General features: G+C 47.2%; 1 protein-coding gene across 1 annotated transcript; it reads left to right on the top strand.

Annotated features, from left to right (window-relative positions):
• Positions 1-304: 304 nt before the first annotated feature.
• PHYH (phytanoyl-CoA 2-hydroxylase) lies at positions 305-14,033 on the top strand. Its single transcript, XM_005510298.3, has 9 exons — positions 305-699; positions 3,447-3,502; positions 4,281-4,391; positions 4,510-4,675; positions 5,369-5,450; positions 7,244-7,425; positions 8,941-9,090; positions 10,490-10,621; positions 13,034-14,033. Exons 1-9 carry the CDS (start codon positions 607-609, stop codon positions 13,085-13,087), a joined length of 1,026 nt encoding a protein of 341 aa, XP_005510355.3. The 5' UTR covers positions 305-606; the 3' UTR covers positions 13,088-14,033.
• The last annotated feature ends 429 nt before the right edge of the window (positions 14,034-14,462 follow it).

Raw genomic sequence — 14,462 nt, forward strand, 5'->3', positions numbered from 1 at the left:
CTCTCTTTCTTACTCAAAAGCACCAGAGCTGTGCCAGAAGGCTGGACAGAAAGGCCACCCAGCACAACACCCAGGCTCGGGTGCGAATTTTTGGTGCAGTCTGCAAGCATCCCAGATCTCTGTCAGTGCAAATGAGGTACTTGGGAAACAAGCTGCTCTGCCACCACACTGGGCTGACAGTGGGTCCATAAAAATCTCTCTAAAAGCTCTGGCAGTTTCCTTAGAGACGGGAGACAAAGGAAACACCCGTGCCAGCGTCGGCCGTGATCTGCGCCTGGGAGCATCAAGTGTTGCTCTCTGCACAGGGCTGATGAAATCCTTCCAGCTCAGTAACTGCTGGCAGAGAAGGGGAAAAACACCGGGAGAACGTGCAAAAGCATGTGCTGAGCGTTCCCCACGTCCGTCCCAGCCGCCCGCAGGCCCTCCCATCTGCAAACCCTGCCAGCCCTTGGCTCACACGGCGTTTCCAGCCGTTCTGAGCATGCACAGCTGCTGGCGCATGAGCAGCTGAGGCCAAGGCCGCAGACGCCAACAGGGCCCTGCTTCTCCCCGGCTGTGTTTGTAGGGCCAGGCTGGGGGTTGAGCGCTCCGGCTTCCCCGAGCGCGATGGAGCAGCTGGGGAAGCGGTCGGGGCCGGCGGCTCGGCTGGACACCATCCTCCGGCACCTCTCCCCGCGGCTGGGAGCAGCCCCCGCTCTTGTATCCTTTCCGATGTGCGGTGGGAAGGGGGGGAGTGGGATGTTGACCCCATTGCAGCTCTGCTTCCCCACCCCAGCCAGCTTTGCCCAGCACTCCCCGCACCGTGTGTTCCTGTGTGCCAAGGAGGGGGTTTAGAGGCGTACCCACTCGGGAAAGACACAGACAATGTCACAGTCCTGTGCCTTGTTTACGGGGTGGTGATGTGCAGGGAGGCCGTGCCCCACGCAGCCTCTCGGTGAGCTGGGATGCTCCAGGGCAGCACGTCCCATGGTGTTTTGGCCTCAGCACTCATCCCACCCCCAAAACCTCTTGTTTCGTGGTGCTTTTTATCTGATTTTCAGCCCCCTCGCCCGTCAGGTCCTGGGATGTGCATCTGATGAGCCACTTGCCTCTCAACAGCCCCCCATGGCACATCCCCCCCGGCACTGGGCAATGGGGTTACCTGCAGGAAATTATCTTCCTAGAGATTCATGGGTTTGGGGGAGATAAACTCTGCAAGACTTAGCAATTGCACAGTGAGCCCCAGATTTTGTTGAGGTACAGGCTTGAAGGGTAGACCAGCAGCAGGAAAGACATCAGGGTTTGGTTCGTGTGTGGGAAATGAGGTGGGAATATTTGAGGCTGCTAGCTTTGAGATAGATCAGAGGAAGGATGCTGGGGCAGAAAGAAGTTTTCACGTTGTTCTGTCCCATGTTTCCAAAAGCTAAATGAAGACTGCTTACTGATAGTATTATTAAAGCTGCTGCCATAAATCTTGCTTTAAAATATATATATATATATATATATATTTAAATGCTGCTGATTCTCAGTGAGGCCTGAATGCTGACAAGTTACCTCTGAATCATAATAAATTGGCAAAGAAGATGTGGTCAAACAGGATGTTGGAGTCTTCAAATAAATTAAAAATATGAAAATAAATGAATAGTAGTCAATTCAAACTGCCATAAGGCAAAGGTGCAAGTAGGAACACAAAATTGGAAGCAAATGCTAGGAAAAGCACTCTGATTGTAAAGATGGAGTAAGTCAGGAGATGCGCTGCACGAGCTGTTATTTTAAATCCAGCTACAATGGTACTGATGCAAGGAGCTTTGGACAAAAATATGACTAAGCTAGGCTGGAGCAAGAAAGGTGTGTGGATAAAGTAAAGGACAAAATCTAACATGAATAGATTTATTTGCTATATGTTACAGCACTGCACTGGTTTTCTTTTAACCTGTGGCTTTAGTGATTTGAGTAAGACAGTCACTTTTCCTCTAAGAAAATGCCTCTCCCTTTATGAAAGGAGAAATATCTTGACAGCGATACCAGAGACACAGGATGTGAAAACCACTCACGGGGTCTCCGTGCTGCCATGCTGGGGTGCAGCTGTGTGCACCCACATTTCTCTGCTTCGTGAGCCCTGCAGCAGGGTCAGCTGCCTCCTGCCAGTTCACCCCAAGCCCCAAAACCTTCCCACCTGGATGAGAGAGCATCCTGATCCTCTCTATTTAAAATTAACCTGTGTAATGGAAAGCTTAAGAACATCTTGTACATACCCAGTTTCCTCCTGGAGTTAGGGATTGGTATATTAGAGATATTTGTATATTGGTTGTGTTGGTATATTGGAAGATGAATTATTTCTGCGTAATGGTGGGAAAACTCTGCCTTCAACATCTTATCGTGGCCTCAGGAAGGAGAGGAAGGTGAAATGTGGCAGGTTTTTCTTTCTAGCTTGGTATAGGAGCCAGAGGGGAGTGCTGCTTCAGTAACACCAGCACTTATCTCCTTACAGGAAAGCAGCTGAGAAAAAGTCACATTGATAAGTGCCTGTGGAGACCTTTGTTCCTACAGCTGCGAATTCAGCTCAGGTGCTGCCTGGTGTAGCACACTGGGAAAGAAAACAGCACACTAACTCTAGAAATGAAGATGGTTTCCTCAAAATGCAGGCAAAGAGGGGAGATTTGGAAATGCAACGGCACCTCTTGAATGATTTGGGTGTTTGGCTTGCCTAGGTCAGATGCTGCAGGACCATCCCACCCAGTGTCTGTGAGATGGTTTCTAATAGAGCTACACAGGTTTATTTTGCTTGTCTTAGATATGCAGGAGTTTGCACCGTGCCTTGAGACTTGGCAGGGAGGTGCTTTGGAAAAGCTTCTGGAGATCTTCAGACCTTCCTGTGCCTTTGCTTTGGTCCCTCCAAAAGCGTTTGCTTGCTTCTGAGTGCTCCCAGGTGTTACATAGCCCACCCAGTTGGCTAACGTGTCTGTGAATACGTTCTTCTTAAAAGCATGTGTGTGAGGGGAAGAGAAAAGTTAAAATACTCCTCATCCTCACCAAAATGAATGATGTTAGGAGGAGAGAGTTGGAGAAGCACCTCTGGGAGGCAACCCAGATTTTGGGTAGGTCGGGAGCATAGAGAAGGAAATTGGACAAGTGAACATCTTCACTGAGCACTAAGTGTCTGGAAGTTCTGTGGAATTAATTGAGGCCCATGGACTACTCGGGAGTCTCAGGCGTTTTGTATTGACTTTCCTGTATACTTGGACAAGGCTGTACTGTGCTGTTATTTTATACTTCTCTGCCAGATGTGCTACTCTGAAAGGGGGAAAGATTTTTTTTTAGAAGTAAAATACAGAAAAATATTAATTGGATGTCCAGCACAGCACTTATCTATAAGATTAACAGCATTATAGGATTCAGGATGCATGTGTATAGATGTTCTTCTATTCTATGGTGCTTGAGTGTATATTCCTTAATTTCCATTCCAGACAAGCATTCCTACTTCAGCCCAAGTTAGTGCTGTCCCTCAGCCAGGGAGGTTTCGGTAAGCTCGATCTTCCTTTGTAGAGATTAAAAGAAATACTCTTCAGAACTCCATTCTTTTTTCTACCCTAGCACACTTGTTGATCACCAGACATTGTGTAGCCTTTCATTTTGCAAGAGTATATTCTCCTTTGCTTAACTATAGTTTAACAAAAAAGCTTGTATGTGCATCTTGAAGATGTTTGAGTGTGTAATCTGACTGCAGGAACTATTCCCATGTGCTTCGCTATCTCTGTTGAGAATAAAGCTGTGGAGGACCAATCCCAGCTTTCCTGCTTTGAAAGTGGGGCGCAAGTGGGATGCTTTGAATTCTGTCGCAGAAGTAGTGGGTGGCTGTGGGCAGAGATGCTGGACAGCCATGGACACACCGTGCCAGCTCTGCTAGGGCATGGGACGCTGCATGTCTGCAGAGCCGAGGTGGACATGCAAGTGGGGAGTGTTTCTCACCAATGCTCCCCAGCAGCTGCTGATGCCCCATGTCACCATCTCCCTGCCAGGTCTCATCAGCGCTGCTCCTGTTGTTCTGCCCAGTACTCCCCTAGGGGACGTTCAGGCTGGACAGTGAGGGTCGTGAGACACTGTCCCAGGTTGCCCAGAGAGGTGGTGGATGCCCCATCCCTGGAGACATCCCAGGCCAGGCTGGACGGGGCTCTGAGCAACCTGATCTGGGTGAAGATGTCCCTGCTCATGGCAGGGGTGGCACTGGATGAGCTTTGAAGGTCCTTTCCAACCCAAACTATTCTGTGATTCTACTAACATGCTGCTTCTCTGTGTCTCAGCTATACCCTGGCCAACAATGTCCTCACCACAGAGCAAAGGCAGTTCTATGAAGACAACGGGTATCTGCTCATTAAGAAGCTCATTTCTGACAAAGACATTGAGCGCTTCAGGTACGGGGCACTTGCCTAAGGTGCTGGGGGGTCCTGAGTGCAGCAGCATCTCGAGGGAGCTCTGGGAAGCTGGATGAAACTGGACTCTCCCAGCATGGATGTTCCCTCTGCTTTGCAGGAAGGAGTTCATCAGGATCTGTAAAAAAGAGGTGAATCCACCAGGAGCTATGATTATGAAAGATGAGTCCCTGAGATTCCTGTATGGTCAGTCTGAGAAAGCAATTAATAAAGTGCAGGACTTCCAGGAAGATGAAGAGTTGTTCAGATACTGTACACTGCCAGAGGTAAAAAAAACAACCAAGCAAACAACCCTGTACCGCCAAAACCATTAAGCATGGGGATGGTGGTGGAAGGGCCTGTATGCGTGTATCTATGTTTTAATGCCTACGTGAAAAAGCTGCTTTTAATTCTGCTAAAACTACATCCTTTATCCCTTAGAGCCCCTGTGTGTCAGTCCCATAAGTACATATGTGAGGAAGGAATATCAAGTCATCTTTTAAAAGTGTTCTGCATGAACACAGGATGGATTGTGGTCAGGGCAGAAGACTTAAAGCTGTGCTCCTCTGCTCCTGTGGTGCGGAGCCAGTCAGGAATGTGACCATCCCAAACCTTGCCAGGCTGGTAGGACAGATCAGCAACATGTTCTGGATGTCTTTTATCTTGGCAAAGCTTCTCCTCTGTCAGCAGGTCCAGCTTTGTGGCCATGTTTGTGTTGTGGCAGACACCACAATAGCTTTGTGGAATTATGACCTTCCCCATCTTTTCAACCCCACCCAGCAGCTTCTTGCACCATCTTTTATCTTGGTTTCCAACCATTGTGCTGGACCCTGTCTCCTGTCCTGCATCCCTCCATCCCAACCTCCTCCTCCTTTACCCTAGTCCTCAGGCGAACACCCACGTCCCAGCGCTTCCTCAGCAATCTTTCCTCTTGCCTTTCATGTTTCTAATTCTTATTTCTAATGTTTTCCCCCCCATAGGTCCTCAGATATGTGGAGTGCTTCACAGGGCCAAACATCATGGCAATGCACACCATGCTGATTAATAAACTTCCAGATTCTGGTAAGAAAAATGTGGATAAGAGGAAAATAGAGAAAGTGGTGTGTGTATGCTCTCTATCCAGCCAAAACTGAACTCAGTGTTTTAGGAAAGCTGTTTAAAAAATGAAACAAATTAAAACCATGTAACTTTGAAAATTTACAAGGCAAATTTGGTAATAGTTTGTTTTCTTTTAACCTTGGCTTGATGCAATAAGATTTCTTGTCTTTTGATGTTCAGTGGATGTTTGTTGGCTAAAGATGGTGGTTGTCTTGGCTGTACCAGTGATGTGTCCAAAGTGGGCAAGCGAGCTCTCTGTTCAGCCACATTCTCTTGCTTAAAGGTACAGGGTTTAAATCATTATACCCTTTCCAAGCTTGACTTTTCAAATGTGTTGCAAAGGCGTGCTTCCATGGACCTTGGCAAAAGGCTATAAATACAGAGATCATCCTCTGCTTGGAGCTGATATGCTCCTGATGTCACTGTTAGTTGTTACACCGTCAGCACTTTGATATGAAGACACTTGAATAGGTGCCAAAAGAAGGATTTTGAAGCCTGGCTTTGGCTCCTGCTGCTGGAAGATGTGATAATAATTTATAGAAGGGTGATGGGCAGGGAGGGAGGAAGAAAACAGGACTGACTATATTACAATTTTTCAAAGTAATTTTGACTCTGCATGAGCTGTTTTGGTTTAGCGAAGTTGAGACCTGAGCTATGTTTCTTGTTCTTAACTGTGCAGCTTCTGGGCAGATACATAGTACATTGAGTTATTAAAGTACTGAGCTAGTTCAAGTCATCTCCGCTTGTCATCTTAAATACTCCACAGAAAGCTGTATCATTTTGGTTTGAAAATTCAACAGGAGACCATATATGTATTTTTTTTTTAAGTGAAAACAAACCAGTAACAGACAAGAAATGGGAAGCTGCTTTATATTTGCTCTGTATTCAAGGTCTTTGAGGAGTACTTTAGGAGAGGTACAGATCTCAGGAGAGTTCTCTATGCTGCCCAAAGTATAAATAATACGGCAAGTGAGGGAAGTGGAAACATCCTAACTATATCTATTTGAGAAGCAAGCTCACTGGCAAAATAAATATATAATTAATACACATAAGACTGTTCCGATGTGGATGATATATTTCCATTTCCATAGTGGGAAAATAAGTAACAAAAAGACCTTCAGAAATATTTGTTTTTGTTTTAGACTTCACGGGAAAAAAAGCCTCTAGAATGATTGTTAATAGAGTGCTGGGTAGGCTGTCTGTCCATAAATTGAGATTTATTTTGTTGTTTTTTTAAAGAGGGCTAAATAAACGTGTTGGGTGCAGCACAACAGGGTTGATTTTGCTTGCAACACAGTGGGAGATCAGGTGACTTCAGACAGCACAACAGTTTGAAACCCTTTGTACTGGGAAAGGTTTGTGCAACATCATGCTGGGTAAAGTTCACAAAACCTTATAGCTCTCTACAACTGGCTGAAAGGAGGTTGTACCATGCAGAGTGTTGGTCTCTTTTCCCACGTAAAAGGTGATAGGATGAAAGGAAATGGCCTCAAGTTGGGCCAGGGGAGGTTTAGATTGGATATCAGGAAAAATTTCTTGCTGGAAGGGGTTGTCAGGCGTTGGAACAGGCTGCCCAGGGCAGTTGTGGAGTCACCACCCTGGAGGGGTTTAAAAGACACGTAGATGAGGTTCTTAGGGACATTGCTTAGTGACAGTGTTGGGTTAATGGTTGGACTCAATGATCTTGAAGGTCTCTTCCAACCGAAATGATTCTGTGATTCCATAATGAGGTTGAAGGTTTTGAACCTGTGTTGCAGATAAACAGACTTTCCTCCACCCCATGCATCAGGACTTGCACTATTTCCCCTTCCGGCCCGCGGACCTCATCGTGTGCGCCTGGACCGCCATGGAGAGGGCCGACCAGAACAACGGGTGCCTGGTTGTGCAGCCAGGGACGCACAAGGAGCCCCTGAAGCCTCACGGCTATCCAGAGTGGGAGGTAGAGGGGCTTGAGGGGCTGGGGAGGGCGTGCATGAGGGGATCACGTTTTGGCTGGGGAGGGCTCACTGTGCAGGGGTGAGGTGCAGGTCAAAGCTGAGGTTTTCAGTGGTGGTTTTTTCTGTTTATGCAAACACTGACTTGTTTCTTTAGGAGGGGGTTGCTTGGTTGGCCGCAGTCCATGTACCCTGGGTCGATTTGCCTCTGTTCCCACCTTCACCTAGAAATTGTCTGGCATGTTGTTGCATAATGGCCTAAACACATACAGTCATTTTCCACTGCCTTTGCTGAGTCTCAGAACTCTTTCTTCTGTGAATTTGTTCCTGCCCTGGTGAGCATGTGTACTGTCCAAAAGAGAGGCTGAAGAGTAAACAACTGGGCGCAATTAAATATCAAGTGGTATCTTGCTCTTAAGAACCGATGGCCTGACGTTGGTGATGGTTATACTGGGAGCAGAAGGCCAAGTGCGAAGTCCTGCACATGGGTCAGAGCAATCCCAAGCATAAACAGAGGCTGGATGGAGATGGATTGAGAGCAGGTCTGAGGAGAAGGACTTGAGAGTGTTGGTTGATGAGAAGCTCAACATGAGCAATGTGCGCTTGCAGCCCAGAAGCCAATGGTGTCCTGGGCTGCATCACAAGGAGCGTGGGCAGCAGGTCAGGGAGGTGATTCTGCCCCTCTGCTCCGCTCTGGTGAGACCCCACCTGCAGTGCTGGTCCAGCTCTGGGGTCCTCAGCACAGGACACACATGGACCTGTTGGACAGGGGCCAGAGGAGCCACAGGAGTGATCCGAGGCTGGAACAGCTCTGCTGGGAGGACAGGCTGAGAGAGTTGGGGTGTTCAGCTGGAGAAGAGAAGCTCCAGGGAGACCTTATTGTGGCCTTTCAGTGCTTAAAAGGGGCTGATAATAAAGATGGGAGGAGTTTTTTATCAAGGCCTGCAGTGACAGAACAAGGGGTAATAGCTTTAAACTGAAAAGGGAGAGATTTAGATTAGATATAAGGAAGAAATTCTTTGCCATGTGGGTAGTGAGGCACTGGAACAGGCTGCCCAGAGGAGTTGTGGGTGCCCCATCCCTGGAGACATTCAAGACCAGGCTGGATGGGGCCTTGACCAGCCTGGTCTAGTGGAAGGTGTCCCTGCCCATGGCAGGGGGGTTGGACTAGATGATCTTTAAGGTCCTTTCCAATCCAAAACATTCCATGATTTTATGACCCCAGTAGTGGCATCAGGCCACACCTCTGGGGTTCCCTGTTGCCCTTCTCTCTTCTGTCCAGCAGAGAAATGTTCTTAATTGAATCCAGCTTCAGGAAAGAGAAAAGGTATTATTTTGCTCTACCTCAGGCTTGGAGTAGGAAGAATTGTAGGCAAATGGGCAGGCTCTTGGTTGGACATGTGAAATACGCTGCCCAGAGAAAAGCAGATCAGTAGCTGTCCCTGCAGTCCCTCTCACTGATAATCAGCACTTGTTTTAATTTTGACCAAGTGATTTCAACTCAGCCTTCTTTTATCTAGGGTAAAACCAACAAACTTTTCCATGGGCTGCTTGATGAGGATGAGAAGAGTCCCAAAGTTCACCTTGTCATGGAGAAGGGAGACACAGTGTTCTTCCATCCCCTGCTCATTCACGGCTCTGGCATAAACAAGACAACAGGTTTCCGAAAGGTAGGAAACTGTCTCTCAATAAAGCTTTTGATATTTTTGATATGTTTTAAAACTGATCAAACTATCCCCCTGCTGCTTTCCAAGCTCGTGAATATGTGGGTAAACTTTTTAATGACTTTTTAGCTTCCTAATATACTTTAACACTCTTTTTTCTAATTTTCAAACGTCTCTGTCTTCTGGGAGAAGAGCCTGCTGTGGGGCTGCTTGAGAAAAACAGAGCAGGGGTAGAAATTAGATGTCTGAAGCCTGGCTGGCCGCATTTGCTTTTCCAATAGTTCCCTTTCAGCCGTTCCAAATATCAGGAGCTTCTCTCATTTTCTTCCCCCACCCTCTTGGTATCTCACCTCTGGAGAGCGGGAACCTCTGTCATCCAATAAATAATATTTATTTATATCATAACATGACCCATTTTTCTATTGAAAATGTGATTACGCATCATCTGCTCGTTTTGCATCATGGTTATTTAACTGAAACAGGCAAATGTGCCGTCCTTTGGAGGCCTGATCCTTTCTCAGAGGTGTATTCACGCAGGCACTTCAGGGAACTGCAGCCACCAGTACTGGTGTAGCCACCAGCAGCAATGCAGCTACTTCCCCTCATGCACTGCAACACAGGCTGCTCCATTGCCTGCATCGACTCCCGTTCTTTCCACCCCAGTAGCAGTTTACTGGTGTGGAATTCCTTCCTCCTGCAGTCCTGAAAGCAGAGAGGGCATCAGGTCCAGAGAGTCCCATCTGCTGGTTCTTTCCTGGGTACTGAAGCAACAATCCTGTTTGGTACCCAACCGAGACACAAGAGCTTCCTCATACTGTGCCAGATCCCAAAATCTGCTTGTCTTTAGGGTTAATCAGTGAGTACCTTGGACCTCTCTGAGCCAGGTTATGGTTCAGCACCCTTTGAGATCTGGCATGGTCTCACTTGCAGCTGGCACAGCTCGTGTAATGAGAGAACAGCTTTTTTTGGTGGGCCATTGCTAGTTTTTCCTCTAGACCCTGCTTAAGCAAGAGCTTATTACAAAACTAGTGGGTTGATATGACTGTCTGGGTGCAGAAAGCAAGAACCTTCACTTCACACAGGTCTGCTCCAACCCTGACTATCCCCGTTCCCAATCTAGCTGCTGATATTCTGAGATGTAGTAGTATTGTTCATGCTGGGGGAGCATTTGGGAGAGAAGGAATGAAGAAGAGCATGTCAGCAAGCAAGAGTATTTTTCCAGCAAGTGTATTTCTCCAAGGGGACACTCTCAGGAGAGCAGGATTGCTCAGAAAGGAGGAAGGAATTTGCTGACATGATCTGTAAGGAAGGGACAGGGTGTCCACGATGTGGGTTGCACGAGAGTTTTCCTTTTTCCCACTTGTAATCAGTGTGGTAGTGAGTGATGCCTGATTTCCTCACGCAGAGTATAAGCTGTCACTTCGCCAGCTCGGAGTGCTACTACATTGACGTCAAGAACACGACGCAAGAGCACCTGGAGAAAGAGCTGGCAGATATGTTTGAAAAGAGATACAACATGACATCCGTGGAACTCAGGGTAAGACTTTTCTGTGTGTCCTTTGTTACAATCCAGGTCAGTTCTCTTTCCTAATTCTCGCTTGTGTGACAGATCTGTGATTTTTGTGATGCCCGGTTCAGCTGTGTCAAGCAGAGGTGCTTGGCAGAATAAAAGACCTGATGTTCAGGGGATGTCCAGCAGGCTTTTTTGGGGCCTTTTTGCTCAAAAGGCTGTTTCTTGCTATGCTGGAGAAGTGGCTTTGCTCCCTGGGCAGCCCCTTCACACCCCTTGAGCTCTGGAAGTTCCTCCTCCAGCTGTGCTTGTCCAAATGGGTTTTGTGAGTGCACGTCAATCCCTTCCCACGTCAGTTGTTTAGACTTGAGGCTACAGCAGGTGTGTCAGCAGTGATATACATCTGCCCCAAAAACAAACTAAAAGGGGTAATGGACTCTTGTTGAATAAATGAAACCATTGTGTGAAATAGAAAGCAAACCTAAATTCTTCAGGGATTCAGCTACTGAAAAAAACCCTGAACCTTGTTACTGGGATGGAAATGTTCTGAATTTCTCAATCCACAGCAGCTCCCAAACACCTGCACAGCCGGTATTGAGGCAGTAAATTCTAGATGTAGCAGGCAACGACTTTATTTTAAAATGTACATATTTTGCAGATATTACAATATATAGAGCATTAGGGAGAAGAAGACTTTCCTTTTCACCTTTGGGGTTTCTGTTTTGTTTTGTTTTGTTTTTCCCATGCTGTGCTGGGTATGGTGGGGTGTCCAGCTGTGTTTTGCAAGCCTGATCTTATATGTTGTCTGTAAAGTTACAGCTTGCTTGACTTTTTATTCCTGGAGTCATTTAGGAACATGGTGAAACCTGAAGTGATGCATAATGAGGTTTCCTTCTCGTGCATGGAAATGAATTATAAAATCATTTTGGTTGGAAAAGACCTTTAAGATTATTGAGTCCAACCATTAACCTCACACAGCAATCCAACCTCTAAGCCCTGTCCATAAGCACCACTTCTACACATCTTTTAAACCCCTCCAGGGACAGTGACTCAACCGTTTCCCTGGGCAGCCTGTTCCGATGCTTTATAACCTTTTTGGTGAAGGCATTTTTCCCCAATATCCAATCTGAACCTCCCCTGGCACAACTTGAGGCCATTTCCCCTCATCCTGTCACTTGTTACTTGGGAGAAGAGACCAACCCCCTCCATGCTCCAGCCTCCCTTCAGGCAGTTCAGAGATCAGAAGGTCTCCCCTCAGCTCCTGTTCTCCAGCTGAACCCCCCAGGTCCCTCAGCTGCTCCCATCACACTTGTGCTCCAGCCCCTCACCAGCTCTGTTCCCTTCTTTTGCGTGTGTGCCCCTACAAGCCTCAGATGAGTCTGTGTGTTTTCATGTAGCTTTAAGGGGTTTTTTTAACCAGAGTTGTAGCTTTCTCCCAGAGGAGCGCCCAGCTCTTATATTTCACCTTCACAAGACTAATGATAAGAACCAGGTAATCCTGACACTGTGAAGCTGAGGTAGGTACTTGCCCAAGTTTTAGCTTGGTGAAGCAAACAGCCGTGGTCTGCTCTGCTTTACAGCCTGCAGCAGTGCCTGCCCAGCAGCTCATTTCTGGCTGAGGCCTTGCATTCGTACCTGTTATTTCCTGCTGGTTTCTGATGCACAGGGAATATCACTTGCTCATGGGCAGCAGTATGAAGGTGTAGTAGCTGGTGAGCTTTTTTGATGACCCAAAGGCACGCAAGGGAGGCATGTGTTGCTCAAGCAGGCAAGGGAGACTTCTGCAAGGGTCCTGTTCTCTGTGCTGCTCATGTTTCCTCTTCTGCCACCTTCCAGGATTGAACCGTTGGCACCTTGCCATCCGTGTCACACCTGCAACCAACCTGTCTCCGGGAAGTGGAGGCTGCACCTCTGTCTTAGGGCTGCGTTTTCATAGAATCATAGAATGTCCTGAGTTGGAAGGGACCCACAAGGATCACCCAGTCCAACTCCTGTCCCTGCACAGGACAACCCCACAGTTCACACCATGTGTCTGAGGGTGTTGTCCAGTCTCTTCTTGAACACTGTCAGGCTTGGGGCTGTGACACCTCCCTGGGGAGCCTGTTCCAGTGTCCAGAACCCTCTGGGTGAAGAACCTTTTCCTCATATCCAACCTGAACCTCCCCTGGCACATCTTCCTGCCATTCCCTCGGGTTCTGTCGTTGGTCACTAAAGAAAAGAGATCAGCACCTGCCCCTCCTCCTCCTCCCCTTGTTAGGAAGCTGTTGGTTCTTGATATTTGGGATTTGAAAGGATATTCAAGCGTTTTAATATGTTTTTATGGGTAGGAAGCTAAGCTGAGAATGCTGTACCTATTTCCATCTCTGTAAAGTGGAATCTTGGTCACCATGTTTTTGCCAGCCCCTAAGGCTTTTCCTTTGTCTCATTTTTGTTTTGAAGGACATTTGGAGCTTCCGAGCACGGCTTGTGCAAGGGGAAAGAATCAACCTGTAGAACAACCTCTGAAGAGCACGATGGAGAACACGTGTCTGAGAATGAGCTGCTCCGACCAGAGAGCGCAGACAGCACCTCTGCAATAGGAACAGCGTGTGGTTTGATGACCTCTGTGCTGGTAACAGCCAAATGCTGCACTGCAAAATCATTTTATGCTAATACAAAATAATTGCACTGAGGCTGAATAGCTGATGTACATCAAAGAAAACCTGGCCTAGATTTGCTGTGGTTATCTTAGACAATTGAAGAATTAGTCTTGAAAGAACACCTTGACATTTTTGATTGTTTTCATTCTTGGTTTTTAGAAGTTTCTCATGTGGCATACCTTTGGAATGATGATATACTAACATAAGATTTTATGCAAGGGTATGTTTTTTAATGTTTCCAACCTCCTTTTCTATGCAAAAGAAATACAATTAATCAGAGTTTCATGCAAGCCAGTGGTATGAGCTCGCACGGGAAGTTGCTAATGCAGCTGATGAAGGTGAGGATATTGGTACCAGCAGAATCAACTGTTGTTAGGAACTGGATAAAGGGGAAGCAGTAACTGCTCACAGAGAAAAATGGGAATGATCACTAGTAGAGTTCCTCAAACGTGAGCTGGTGTGGCATCATATCTTACCAAGCAGCGCTGGCACAAGTGAAATATGTGGCTGACAGGGTTGGGAGCTACTGGACCGCAAACCAGCCTCCCGTTGGCCTTGTGCAACCAGTCCAAGGCGGTTGGAAACAAGGGAGTCCCCCTTGTAGGCTGGTGGCTCTGGGAAAAGGTGCTGCTAGGTCAGGGAGGCTGTTAGATGCTCCTCAGGATGTGCCGGTGGCAGGGTGATGTGCATCAAAATGAGCCTCTCGCCTTTCGCAATGTTTTTCATTGCTTTCTGAAAGATTCTCTTACTTTCAGAATCTATTTTTTTTTAAATACTGATTAAATCAGAGCAAAACTGCATTCGATGGCTGTGTTGTATTATTTCTGCTGCTCAGAACTTCTGGTGGCCGGTGCACCATTGAATACCGCGGTGCAAAACATCAGTCGTCAGCCCTTTTCCACCTGGACAAGGTGCCAAGTCAGCACCAAAGGCTGCACTGATGGGCTCTCATGGCTCCTTCTGCTCTGCTATTCTGCAGCTCGGGAGGTCACTCATTCAAGAGAGGAAACCAGGTGCAGTCCTGTCCTTGAACCACAAGGCTCAAACTCTTCTGTCTCGGGGGAATGCCCAGACAAGCAGCTGCAAGTCAAAGCTGTTGCAGTCATTCCATGCACGACAACATGATGCAGAGGAGGGGTTTGTGCTTCTTCCTCTTCCTGCAGCGTCTATAGCTTTTCTTGTTTGTATGTTTGTTGAACAAGGTGAGGTTTGAGCACCGTTACTGAGTT

The sequence above is a fragment of the Columba livia genome, chromosome 1 (genome assembly GCF_036013475.1).
Source record: "Columba livia isolate bColLiv1 breed racing homer chromosome 1, bColLiv1.pat.W.v2, whole genome shotgun sequence".
Classification (NCBI taxonomy): Eukaryota; Metazoa; Chordata; class Aves; order Columbiformes; family Columbidae; genus Columba; species Columba livia.